The sequence below is a fragment of the Cibotium barometz genome, chromosome 5 (genome assembly GCF_041138505.1).
Source record: "Cibotium barometz isolate CiBa-2024 chromosome 5, ASM4113850v1, whole genome shotgun sequence".
Taxonomy (NCBI): domain Eukaryota; kingdom Viridiplantae; phylum Streptophyta; class Polypodiopsida; order Cyatheales; family Cibotiaceae; genus Cibotium; species Cibotium barometz.
The window spans coordinates 34,895,353-34,908,214 of NC_141050.1; the positions used below are offsets into that span (position 1 = coordinate 34,895,353).

The 12,862-nt window shown below is 44.8% G+C and overlaps 1 protein-coding gene across 1 annotated transcript in view; it reads right to left on the reverse strand.

The window, feature by feature from the left end:
- Positions 1-10,201: 10,201 nt before the first annotated feature.
- VPS45 (vacuolar protein sorting 45) overlaps positions 10,202-12,862 on the reverse strand; it is a 44,703-nt gene continuing 42,042 nt past the window's right edge. Inside the window, exons 8-13 of the mRNA XM_086798337.1 lie at positions 12,645-12,826; positions 11,845-12,000; positions 11,660-11,767; positions 11,254-11,375; positions 11,012-11,143; positions 10,202-10,922 (exon numbers count right to left, since the gene is read on the reverse strand). Of these exons, the coding sequence (XP_086654463.1) occupies positions 10,868-10,922; positions 11,012-11,143; positions 11,254-11,375; positions 11,660-11,767; positions 11,845-12,000; positions 12,645-12,826 (755 nt within the window). The 3' untranslated portion in view covers positions 10,202-10,867. The remainder of the gene's footprint in view (positions 10,923-11,011; positions 11,144-11,253; positions 11,376-11,659; positions 11,768-11,844; positions 12,001-12,644; positions 12,827-12,862) is intronic.

A 12,862-nucleotide genomic window follows, 5' to 3' on the forward strand; every position in this document is an offset into this window, starting at 1 on the left:
CTATACGCATGCAAGACTAGTTTCGAGGCTTGGGGAAGCTTGGAACTAGGCAGGCTGATTGACGAGCTGAGTTAGGGATATACTAACGGGCGGGCACCCAAGTATGGACGGGCGGGCGGCCAAGTGTGGACGCCCGATGACCGGCCAAGAGCCTATAAAAGGGTGGCCAAGGTTAGTTATTGGATATAGAGAGTCTCGCGAGTTTGTGAGAGCTCTATGGTCTTGGAGCCTGGATCTAGTGCAGACGTGCACCTGCTTTATGCAGCCGAGGCCGGCAGCAGTCTCGAGGCCCGCGAGGGCAACTTCGCGGCGGTATGGGACGTCGTGAGGAGGAGATTGGTCGGTACGTCAACCTAGTTAGCTCAGCTCGTGGCTCGGTGGGGACAGCCAAGACTGTGGGCTTGCCCACGGCTGTCATGGTTGGGAGGTGAGTCAGGCCTGCACCCCCTTTGTTGTTTGTTGTTCGTTTGTTTGCAGGATTCGAGTTTCGAACCAAGATCGATCACGAGGGAAGATCCGTGGGGATTTGACAGTGGTATCAGAGCATACCTCGTGAACGAGCAAGTTGGTAGGTAGAGAAGAAGAGGTCGAAGTACGGTATGTGTTAAAAAGCTTGCTGTTTTTTCTGTGCATACTGCAGTTTTCAATTTTGTATGTGTTTTTTCTTCATCAAAGAAACCCATGTTGATGATGGGAGATGGTAGTTTTAATTGGGTTGATTGCTTTTGCAAAGAAGAGGCCTTGTGTGCAGTCACATAACTTGCAGGGAAGAGAAAACAGAAAAAAGCATAACGCTTTTCGTTAATTTTTGGCGCACGAGAGAGAGAGAGCAAGAGATTGTGCTGTTCGATTGTTTGGCTGGATCGCTTAACAGGCGATCAGGTTTGTGCGCTGGTGGAGACGTTGGTATGCTAGCGACGGCTGGCTAGCAGGCAGGCGCACGTGCCTGTGTAGCCAGGCGGCCAGGCAGCCAGGCCATCTAGGCGCCCAGGCTAGGCACGTTGGGCTGGTGCCCAGGCCAGGCCGGCACACAGGCCAGGCGGGCAGCACCCAGGCCTACGCAGGCGCCCAGCCATGACTTGTAGGCGACCAGCGCAGGCTTCCAGCAGCAGCGGACGGGGTTCCAGCAGCCGACAGCAGGCGCAGGTTGGCGATGATGGACAGGCGACGTCAGCTAATGGATGACGTCTGCAGCAACTCGCCGACGGCAGCTAATCCAGGCGCCAGGAGGGATGCGAAGAAAAAAAAAACACACGTAAGAAAGCAACGTTTTTTTTATGCTTTCGTTTTTGTTTTTTTTAAAGGGGAGGTTAAAATTTTAAATTTTAAAAGAACCCCCCCTCTCTAAGGTTTCCAAAGGTGTCTATTTTTTTTTTAAGAAAACCGAATATATATATCCATATATATATATATTAATAAATATATATATATATATATATATTTATTCAAGAAAAAAAAAGAAAAAAAAACACAAAAGCTAAAGTAAAAGCTAAGCATAGCTTTTCAAGATTTTTTTGGCTTTTGGAAAACCTTTATAAACCCCTCTAGTGGGCTTCTTGCCACACATCTCTCGAGTTCTTGAGTTCTCAAGTTTTCGAGTTCTCAAGTTCTCAAGTTTTCAAGCTCTCAAGCTCTCAAGTTCGCTCGCACTTTTGTTGTGCAAAGACCAAATTTTCTCTCCACGTACCCTCTTCACGATGTCGACCCAAGAATCAGAGTTGGAGCCCCTCGTGGAACGCGAAGGCTTGCCGGCTACGGAAGGCACTGACGCCGATCTTTTTGACGAGTTTGTGTCAAAATCAGATTTCCAAGAGTTCAAAGTAGCTCTCGAAGCTTCTTCAGCGGAACGTCAGGCACAAATCGCAGCCCAGATGCAGGCTTTGCAGAACTCCATCGCTCTATTGACCACTACCCTCTCTACTTTCTCGGGAATGGATACCTTGGCTTCAGCTTTAGGCCCCAATATTACTCCGGAACCGTTCGGGGGCGAGCAAAAGCAGAGAACCAAGGAGATCGTGGACACTTGGCTACACAAGTGGCAAGTTCACTTTCAGTTTCATCCATATGATGATGGAAAGAAGATACAGTTAGCAGCAGGTTTCCTGTCCGGCAAAGCTTTGCTTTGGTGGAAGGAACTGAACCCAAAGCCGACGACTTGGGCACAATTCGAAGACATTTTCAAGAAAGAATTCCTCAAGAAAGAGGATGATTACGATGTTGTTGCCCGGTTTTCAGCTTTGACCATGACCTCGCAGCACCTCACTTACGAGGTCTACCTCCAGAAGTTTCGTGACTTGCAGATGAAGGCTACAAAGATGGATCCCACTACTCTGTTGGGGTTTTTCGTAGCTGATTTACCCGACTCGTACCGATTACAGGTTAAAAATAACAAATGTAAAACTTTGGACGAGGCCATTCATTCAGCTCGTATCTATGATGATACGATGGTCTCTTCCAAGTCAAAACCCGTTACCGAGCAGGGGAACAAGCATAAAAGAAAGTTCTCCGCACCTATGGCTAACACGACTGAAGGCAAGTCTTCGGACCAACCTTCGAAGAATACAAGTTCGACACCAGCGAAGAAGAAACGACTCCTTAGGGCTTTAAAGCTCAAGAAGGAAGGACGTTGTTTTATCTGCGAAGAAAAAGGACACATGCGTAATGAGTGCCCGAAGAAAAAGGGTACCAAGTCAAACGCAGGACCCAAGCCAAAGGCAGCTAACCAGTTGTCTTTGACAGGTACGTCAATTACTGTACTTTCTCGCCCTAGTACTTGTTCTGATTGTCTGTTCAATTCTAAGGTATTTGGCATACATGATCTTCTCCGAGTTTATGGAGAAGTGAATGGCCATAAAATTCACATTCTTTTAGACCCTGGCAGTTCGCATAACTTTGTTAACTACAAACTTGTGCAGAAATTGAGTCTTGACACGACACTCAGCGACCATACCTATGAGGTACGTCTACCTGCGGGCAGACAAGTTTGGGATCGCAAGGTCGAGATGCTTCCAATCCAGATTCAGGACTACAAAGATACTCTGGAATGCTATGTTATGCATCTGGAAAATGTAGACTTGTTATTAGGGATTGAGTGGTTTAAGACTCTTGATGTCCAGATAGATTGGTCTAGTCATATTTTTTCTTTTCAGCATAGGGACACCAAGTATAGTATTTTAGGTGATTGTATCCATCCCTCTCAGGGACCTCTTGTAAATACAATTGATTTTGGAAATATAATGAATTCTTCTTTGTACACCGCTTTCCATTGTGTCTTGATTCCACTTTCTTCTTTTCTCATCCCTTCCATGGATGTGAATGAATTAAGTGTGTTTGAAAGCAAAGAATTACAGAAGATACTTGATTCGTTTCAAGATGTATTTCCTAAGGAATTGCCATCGGGTTTACCACCTGAACGGGCAGTAGATCATCGTATTGACTTGATCCCTGGTGCTCATCCTGTGAGTATTCCACCTTATAGGATGAGCCAAGCTGAGGAAGATGAGTTGGCTAAACAACTCGAAGATTATTTGAGGATGGGCCAGATCCGTCCAAGTAAATCACCTTGGGGTGCACCTGTGTTGCTTAGGAGAAAGAAGGACAATACTTGGAGAATGTGTATAGATTACAAAAGATTGAACAAGCTGACTATTAAGAACCGTTATCCTCTCCCTAGATCAGATGACCTAATTGACCGGTTAGCAGGAGCGAAATATTTCACGAAGATAGATTTGCGTACTGGCTACCACCAGATACGTATTCATGAAAGGCATGTCGAAAGAACCGCCTTTCGGACTAGGTATGGCCATTACGAGTTTCTCGTATTACCTTTTGGGTTAACCAATGCTCCAGCCACTTTCCAGCAAATGATAAACGATCTTTTTCGTGAACATTTGGGAAAATTTGTGGTGGTGTTCCTGGATGATATTTTGATATATAGTCGTACTCTTGAGGATCATGTCAGACACCTCACGATTGTCTTATCTATTTTAAGACAGAATCGACTATATGCTAAATTCAGTAAATGTGAGTTCTTTATGACCGACATCATTTACTTGGGACACAAGATCACTAGAGATGGATTGAGCATTGACTATGACCGAGTTCAGAAGGTTTTGGACTGGCCTATACCGCGAACAGTGAAACAACTTCGTTCTTTTCTCGGTTTTGTTGTTTTTCTTAGGAAATCTGTACGGGAGTACTCTCAGCTCACACTACCGATGACCGACTTATTGAAAGGTCGTGGACGTAAGTCCAATCAGCCTATCACTTGGAATAACGATTTGGATATGGCCTTCAGACTTTTGAAAGATAAAGTCAAGGAAGCACCTATCTTAGCATTGCCTGATCCTAGTCGGCCTTATGTTCTTGAAACTGATGCCAGTGACTATGCTATCGGGGCTGCTTTATTTCAAGATGGTAGACCGGTTGCTTTTGAAAGTAAAAAGCTAGACGACACTCAATCTCGTTGGCCAACCCTTGAGAAGGAGCTTTATGCTGTGATTCATGCTCTCAAGGTTTGGAGACATTATTTATATGGCTCCAAGTTTGTGGTATTGACTGATCATCAGTCAATCAAGTATGTGTGTGATGCGGATGATTTGAGAGGCAGGAAAGCTCGTTGGGCAGAGTTAATGCAAGATTTTGATTTTGAGATCCGTTATCGGAAAGGGTCCATGAATAATATTGCAGATGCGCTTAGTCGAATTAGAGAGGTGAATTCTTTGTCGTTCACCGAGATTTCTACTGACTTATTTCAGTCATTGAGAGGGCTTTGCAGGACTGATAGTTATTTTGGTCCATTTTGGCAGAAGATCCAGGACGGGAGCTCATTGATTGACCAAGACTCGATGACTGCGCAGTCTACCATTCAGGCTGCAGGAGGTCAGTGGATGATTCGGAATGGTTTACTATTCCGTAATGACAAAATTTGTGTACCACAGATCCCGGACATTAGGTCCAAGATTCTGAGGGAGTGTCACGACGCCCCTTCTGCTGGACACCCTGGGGTACACAGGACACTATCATTAGTGAAACACACTTTTTATTGGCCGAAGATGAAAGGGTATGTAGAAGATTATGTTCTGAAGTGTCAGATTTGTCAGGCAAATAAAGCTGAACGCTTTAGACAGGCTGGGTTGTTGCATCCTTTGCAAATCCCAGGTAATAAGTGGGAAAGTATTTCCATGGATTTTATTACCGGATTGCCAAGAACACATCAAGGCCACGATTCTATTTGGGTTGTGGTAGATCGCTTGACAAAGATGGCTAGATTTTTACCGACCCGGAAGACTATTACAGCTACGCAATTAGCTCGGCAGTTTATCGAGCAATTGTTTAGACTGTACGGGTTACCGCAGGACATAGTCAGTGATAGGGACTCTAAGTTTACGAGTGATTTTTGGAAACTTGTTTTCGAGAAGTTGGAAACAACTTTGAATTTGAGTTCCTCTGATCATCCTCAATCTGATGGCCAGACTGAAAGAGTGAATCAGATTTTGGAGGATATGCTTCGAGCATATGTATCCAAAAGACAAAGTTCATGGGAGGATTATCTTCCTATGTTAGAATTTGCATATAACAGTACTAAGCATACGAGTACAGGGTTTAGTCCTTTCATGCTTATGTACGGTTTTCAACCAAGATCACCTGTTACAGTAGGATTCTCAGGACTTCAGCATGATGCAGCACGTAATTTTTTGCAAGATATGCAGGAAATGTTACAAGTTGCGAAGGAATCTATTAGAAGTGCTCAAGACCGAGACAGGTTTTATTCTAATAGACATCGTTCACCTAGAGAGTTCTCTGAAGGAACGATGGTGTATTTGCGAGTTCCGAAAGATTCCGAGACTTTACGGACAGGTAGATCTCCGAAATTATCCCCTAGATACTGTGGACCATTTCGTGTTACACGACGGATTGGTTCAGTTGCATATGAATTGGATTTACCTTCTCATGTGAAAGTTCATCCTGTATTTCATGTCAGTAGACTTAAGGAAGTACTGGGTGGAGCAGATCAGTTAGTTACTCCTCAAGAAATTATAGATGTCCAGGACATGACATTTGTTCCTCACGAACCTGAAAAGATTCTTGGATTTCGTGAACGAAGATTGCGTCATACGCTTATCACGGAATACAAGATCAAGTGGAAGGATCGTGTTGAGGAGGACGCTACATGGGAGACACTGACTTCTCTTCAGAGAGATTACCCTGGCTTTTTAGTGAGCTCAGGAGTGAGCTCTTAGAGGAAGGGGAGTATGTCATGTGCACAGTGGGTATCTACCGTGTGCTATACGCATGCAAGACTAGTTTCGAGGCTTGGGGAAGCTTGGAACTAGGCAGGCTGATTGACGAGCTGAGTTACGGATATACTAACGGGCGGGCACCCAAGTATGGACGGGCGGGCGGCCAAGTGTGGACGCCCGATGACCGGCCAAGAGCCTATAAAAGGGTGGCCAAGGTTAGTTATTGGATATAGAGAGTCTCGCGAGTTTGTGAGAGCTCTATGGTCTTGGAGCCTGGATCTAGTGCAGACGTGCACCTGCTTTATGCAGCCGAGGCCGGCAGCAGTCTCGAGGCCCGCGAGGGCAACTTCGCGGCGGTATGGATGTCGTGAGGAGGAGATTGGTCGGTACGTCAACCTAGTTAGCTCAGCTCGTGGCTCGGTGGGGACAGCCAAGACTGTGGGCTTGCCCACGGCTGTCATGGTTGGGAGGTGAGTCAGGCCTGCACCCCCTTTGTTGTTTGTTGTTCGTTTGTTTGCAGGATTCGAGTTTCGAACCAAGATCGATCACGAGGGAAGATCCGTGGGGATTTGACAGAGAGCCATCGCCACGGGGTTTTATCGATTCCTCTTCACTGGTGTCCCAGCATCTTCACAAGTGTTGGACGCATGCGAGGGGGTATGGCGGTATATGATTGAGGTGGTTTTCCCCTCTTCGAGCATTTTTATTGACACCATTTAATGCTAAGGAGTTGGCAGAGACATTGACGGCAATTCCCAAGGGCAAATGCCCCGGGGTTGACACGCTTCCAGTTTCCTCCTTTCTTCACCATTGGGACCTCATGGAAACTGGCCTTCGAGCTTCCTTCAATGAGATTATGATTACATGTGCCATGCCAGATAGGCTCTCACAGGGGTTGATTCACTTGATTTCCAAGGAGGGTGGTTATAGATTGGAGATCTAGTAGTGGAGACCCGTCACTCTCCTTGGGACAGCCTATAAGATATTGGCCAAGGTCATCAACAGAGGAGACTTCAACCTTCTCTCCCAAACTTGATCTATGACACTCATACTGGCTTTGTTCAGAATAGGAGCATCCTGGACAACATATTTACCTTCTGGGAGGCAACAGCTTCACCTAGGATGCAGCAGAAGCAGAACCTCATTGTGCTTCTCCTAGATTTCGAGAAAGGATATGATAGAGTGGATTGGAGCTTTCTGGAGGACACGATGAGCTGAATGGGATTCCGTGTGGAGTGGATTCATGGGGTTTCAGGACTCTTCTCAGCCTCACATAGCCAAGTCCTCATTCATGGGACCCGCGATGACAGATTTTCCGTATCCCGCTCAGTTCGGCAGGGCTGTCCATTGACACCTTACCTCTTTCTCTTCGTCGTCGAGGCCATGAGCAATATTCTCTCTGCCCTAGAGACCGAGCTCCGAGGATTGTGTCTTCCCCTCCATAAGCATAAGGAGTTACTAGATTCAGAGTTTATAAATGACACAACAGCCTTCGTTTTAGGAGATGTTGGAATCCCCAAAGATTCACGGAGGCGATTGAGATTTCTATCGCGCATCAAGAGCGCAGATCAACTGGCACAAGTCATGTAGTTTTTGTGTAGGTTCAGCACCTGCCTTGACTTGGAGACCAATTGAGGCTTTCCAATGGATCCCAAGGAACACTCTAGTTCGCTATCTCGATTGCCAGGTTGGAATTGATATCTCCCCCGAGCGCAATAGCTCGCTCCGCTTCTTCTGAGTATCACAAGAAGCTTTTATATTGGAGCTCGACGAGGCTCTCCCTAGCAGGCAAAGTGGTGGTGCCGAACTAGGTAATTCTACCTACCATGTGGTACATCACTTGGTGCTGGGCCTTTCTCGGGCATGCATTGGCCAGGTACAGCAATTGATCCAGAACTTCTTATGGGTCGGAAGTGATGGGAGGCCAGTCAGAGCCAAGGTGGCATGGCAAGTGATCATTCAGCCACGTAGCAGAGGGGGCCTTGGCCTCATCGATCCTGCTATTCATAGTCATGCCTTGCTGGGGAAGCTGATTGTCAGAGGACTCCTTCCCAATGGTGAGCCCCGAAAGGATTTCTATTTGGCTCAGATCTCAACCCGCACTCCGAGCCTTGGGAGGGCCGTGGCTGTACGGTACCCAAACCAATGGATATTCATAGAGATGCGAGCCCGTGGTTTTAGCCCAACTTTTGAGGATAGATTTGCAGCTAGTTTACTTCGGGCTTGGGATCATCTCAAGCCAGCAATCAGACAGATAGTACCAGTTGCCTCATAGGAGCGTCTTCAGCAATCTTTGGTCTGGAATCCCCTAAGGAGGATGGGGGAGGACTAGCCCTTCAGGTTTCTCACCATCATATTGCAACAGTACTAGTCACAACCCCTCCTACAGGTGACTGGCGACCAAGCTCATGCCAAAGATGGAAGATTTACAGTAGCATTGCAACCTGGCACATTTGGCGTGCTAGATGAAGTGAGCCATTGAGGGTACCCACTCCGCCGACTAAGACCATCATGTACATATGGCTAGGTATCATTCACACCTTCCGCGATCAATGGGAAAAGTTACAAGGAGGTCCTGACCACATGTGGAAGCGGTGGGAAGTCTTCTTGAGACTTTGGAGGCCTCACCCTTTCCTCATAGTTAGAGGCGGTGACCCCATTTGGCATTACAAACCACTTGTGTGGTTGTTTCCCCCCCCCCCTCCCCCCCCCCCTTCCCCTTGTATGAGATAGCCTTCTCCTCGCAAAGCGGCCAGCCGGAGAAGAAGCATCTCTTCCCCTTATGATCACTTGTTTCCCGCCCTTTTATGAGGCCAATTTGTATTTAGCCCTTCGTGGTTATACTTAGCCCTTTGTGGTTGTTTTCTTTAACTAATTGAAGGATCTTTTTCTCGAGGAAAAAAAAACTTGCAATGAGTCTTACACGTACAAGTAAGCCCCCTTTCTAGCTCTTCCCCTCACAAGTGGAGCGAAAAGAAAGCTCATCCTCCTACACATTTACCTACCATAATAAAACAAAGAATAATCTACAAAATCACCTTATGAGAAAATCTCTAAGACTCCAAGATATGCAAGAGGTTATATATCTTAGTAAAACTTGTGTTATTTTTTAACTTTTTTAAGAGACCGATTTATATATTAGTTATAGGCAACAATGTGACACAAAACAACCCTTACCGACTAGACTACAAAACCCTTGTGTTATCTTAGTGACATTTGACTTATTGATTTTGTCTATAAATATTTCATCTCTCTCTCTCTCTCCAAGCAATGTGGGTTTACAACAAATAATAGACAAGAATAAGTACCAATAAATAAGATTTTTCCTTGCACATTGAATGATGAGACCTTCCATACCATGTCCATGACTTGATCAATTCCAATGATGCAGACCTAGTCCATTATATGCTTCATTTAATGTTGTATATATACCTAGATAATCCAGGAACATGCCCAAATTCACCTTTTAGGAACATGCATGTCATATACTCATGGTAGTCAACCCACAAGACTATATAACTATCACCTGCATTATACGTAGTATGGACTAGATACTACGACATCCCCACTAATGTCATCAGTGCCCAATAGTGGGTGTAGAACTCTGTATCAAGATATGCTCTCTCTCTCTTACACACACACACACACATGAGAGCATATATTCACACAAAGGCGTTCGTAATAGCACATCAATGATAAAATGGGGCTGCAATCATGAATTAATGAAAGAAAGGCAATGCAAACCTTACAACAGCAGTTGGCCCCTGTCCATGAATCAAAGATCGGACCATAAGCAATAAATGAAAAAAAGTTAACACCCCTCGTTTTTGTAAACCCACACCCTCTTTCGAATGGTGTGCTAGCATCATATCCACTTTTTAACATAACCCACCATCTTCACTTTCTAAGCTTGTTACAAAAAGCCCTCAAAAATCATTTAGCTGGACATAGACGAATGGAGGCTACCAAAAATGCATATTTAATTTATACATTTGGTTTGATTTAACAGCAACAAGAGAAGGTGAGGCAAGCACTTTTTTGGTTCTAGGCGGTTGAGTTCTAAAAAAGGCATTTGTAAAAGTTTCTAGAGATTAAAGAAATGGGTACTCTCACCACATCCTTCTAAGCAGAAAATATAATATATTCACTTAATCACAAGGCGTAACTTTTAACATGTTTGTTAAGTGAGTGTTGAATTTTCCACACCACCCCCCTTGCTAGTGTTAAAAGCAATAGATTTATTGATGGGGGAACTAAGTCGCATAGTAGGCCTCTGCACATCATAAGCCATGAGTTGTCATGGCTGCCTCACAACCTTGCCGGTTCTAGTCTGCGATGCAATAGGGATAACCTTGCAAAGTCCCCACCATATGAGTGGGGTATTATGTACAAAGACCCTCAGTTATAGGTACGTATGATTATAGGTAACACCCAAACCATAGAATTGTTTCAAGACTTAGCTTGAAACCTCACCATGAACAAAAACCATTTCTACTTCATGCTGATGACTTTAAAAGGCACCCAGAACCTGCAAGGACTCTTGTCTGATACTACAATGATTACTGACTCTGCACATGAACAAACCACTAATTTGATTGATCAACAACAGTGAAGTGTACCACTGGTTATATTACGCTTGCACGCCCAATGCGCTGAATCTCCTCCAAATCCCCTAAAAAGCTGCAAACAAGATGCAAATTTGTGTCCTGAGGATGCTATAGATTTGGGTCACTGATTGTGAAGAATTGCCTGGTTAATACAAAAAATACCTGGCTGAGTTGAGAACTATGGAGCCCCCAAGGATCACCCGGGTTCCATTGTTGGCAGCGTTTTGCACAGCTACAGTCCGGGCCTCTTCATAAGTTGATCCTCCCACGATAAAAATAACGACATCCTGAGGCCTGTTGGAACGTGAAAGCATTTCTTAAATTAAAATTGCAGGACGGTGTAACTGTGCAAGTCAAACCTGAAATAATCATCCTAATAAAAGAGTAAAAGGTTGACACCAAACCTGCCATGTTGGAAATGATTGCCTATGAAAGGATAATCTGTATCCCGTAGCCGACCCTTCACAATGCTTTCAATTGTCTGATATAAAAGAGGCTGGTGTTGGGTGTAGACATTCTCAATACCCTATCAAAAAACAGACTCTTGATCAAAGAAAGCTAGATGGAGTCTTGAATAATACCCATCCATGTATAATGACCAATCACCACCACCACTGCCATCTTTATGGGTAGACGCCCTCCATGAACATTTTTTTGGGTGATTTATGTCTGTTGCTGTCTAATCCATCAAATGGCAATAACAAGGGTCTATTGCAAGATGCATAGCAATAATGGATCTATGTATGGATGTATGTCATGGTGTAGAACAATCAGATCCAAGAATATTGTACATGCAGTACTGTGAAGTACCTTCAAGCCACGAGCCATATTACGTGCTCGATTGAAAAGATCCCGATTTCCATACAGATCTCCAGTGCGTTTATCGATTCCAGCTTGCTTTAGAAGGGCATGCACAAGCTGCATTAAACTCACTTTTAGCCCAAAAGTTGGCAAACCGGAAACATGAAAACGTGGAGGGCTTCAGGAAACATTACTCCAGGCTTGTACTTGCTGGATCGTGATGTCAGTTTGTTCACAAGAAGCTCTAACTGTTGCACACTTTCCTTCTCAAAACGCAAAGCATAAAGCATCACCAACCTCAATCTGTCTATCTCTAGCATGTTGTCATTGTTTAACTCATTCATGACAGCCTGTACAAGAGAGCAGCTGTTCAGAACTTCACTAGAATCAAGAAGGCAACAGGTGAATCTGCATGCATGTCCGCCCGTCAGGGACGACAGAAACAGGCCGTAGAGCTCACATGAGTCCACAAAAGCCCTCAAATACCATCTTGTATAAATAAACACACAGAAAAATTCAAAGGAGTTGCTGGCAAGCTCACCACCCAGCCATAACTCTGTTCAGAGAACCACCAAGCCTGAGGCTAGACCTACTACTGACTATACACATAGCTCAAACCCAGTGTCCCATACCACCAGAGTTCACTATAGAAGTGTCAGGATCTGGCTAGGGCTTGGTCATGGCTTGAATCTGGGTCCTAGAATCCTGGCAATCCTCCCAACTGGAGATACTTAATCATGAGCAATGTAGGCTAGGATTCAGTAATAAGTAATAGCGAATACTCCAATAAGTATAAGCCTAACCTCATCAATAAAGTCAGCGTAGTATGTTCTTCAGGCACATAACAATGGGCAAGGTTGCCCGTCCGAGGCTTACTAGAGGTCATGATGGGTCCCCCTCACAAACATGTCCCCTATGTGTAACCAGCCTTAGAAAGCAAAGTGACTCCATAAATCTCTTTCATGATTTATCACTTTAAGGATAGAAAAACTACCTCAAAAGCTACAGCTTGTCCCACATTGTTGCAAGCAAGGTCCTGCTCTATCTGGGAAACTGACATCAATTTCCGCTCATCCACGATCCTGCTCATCTCAGTGACCATGGTGACGTGCTTCGAAACGTTCCCATGCATCTTTCGATATTCCGGGTAATGCTCCACAAATTTTGCCATATCCTCTGAAGCAAAAGGGGAAAAAAAAAAAGAGTAATGTA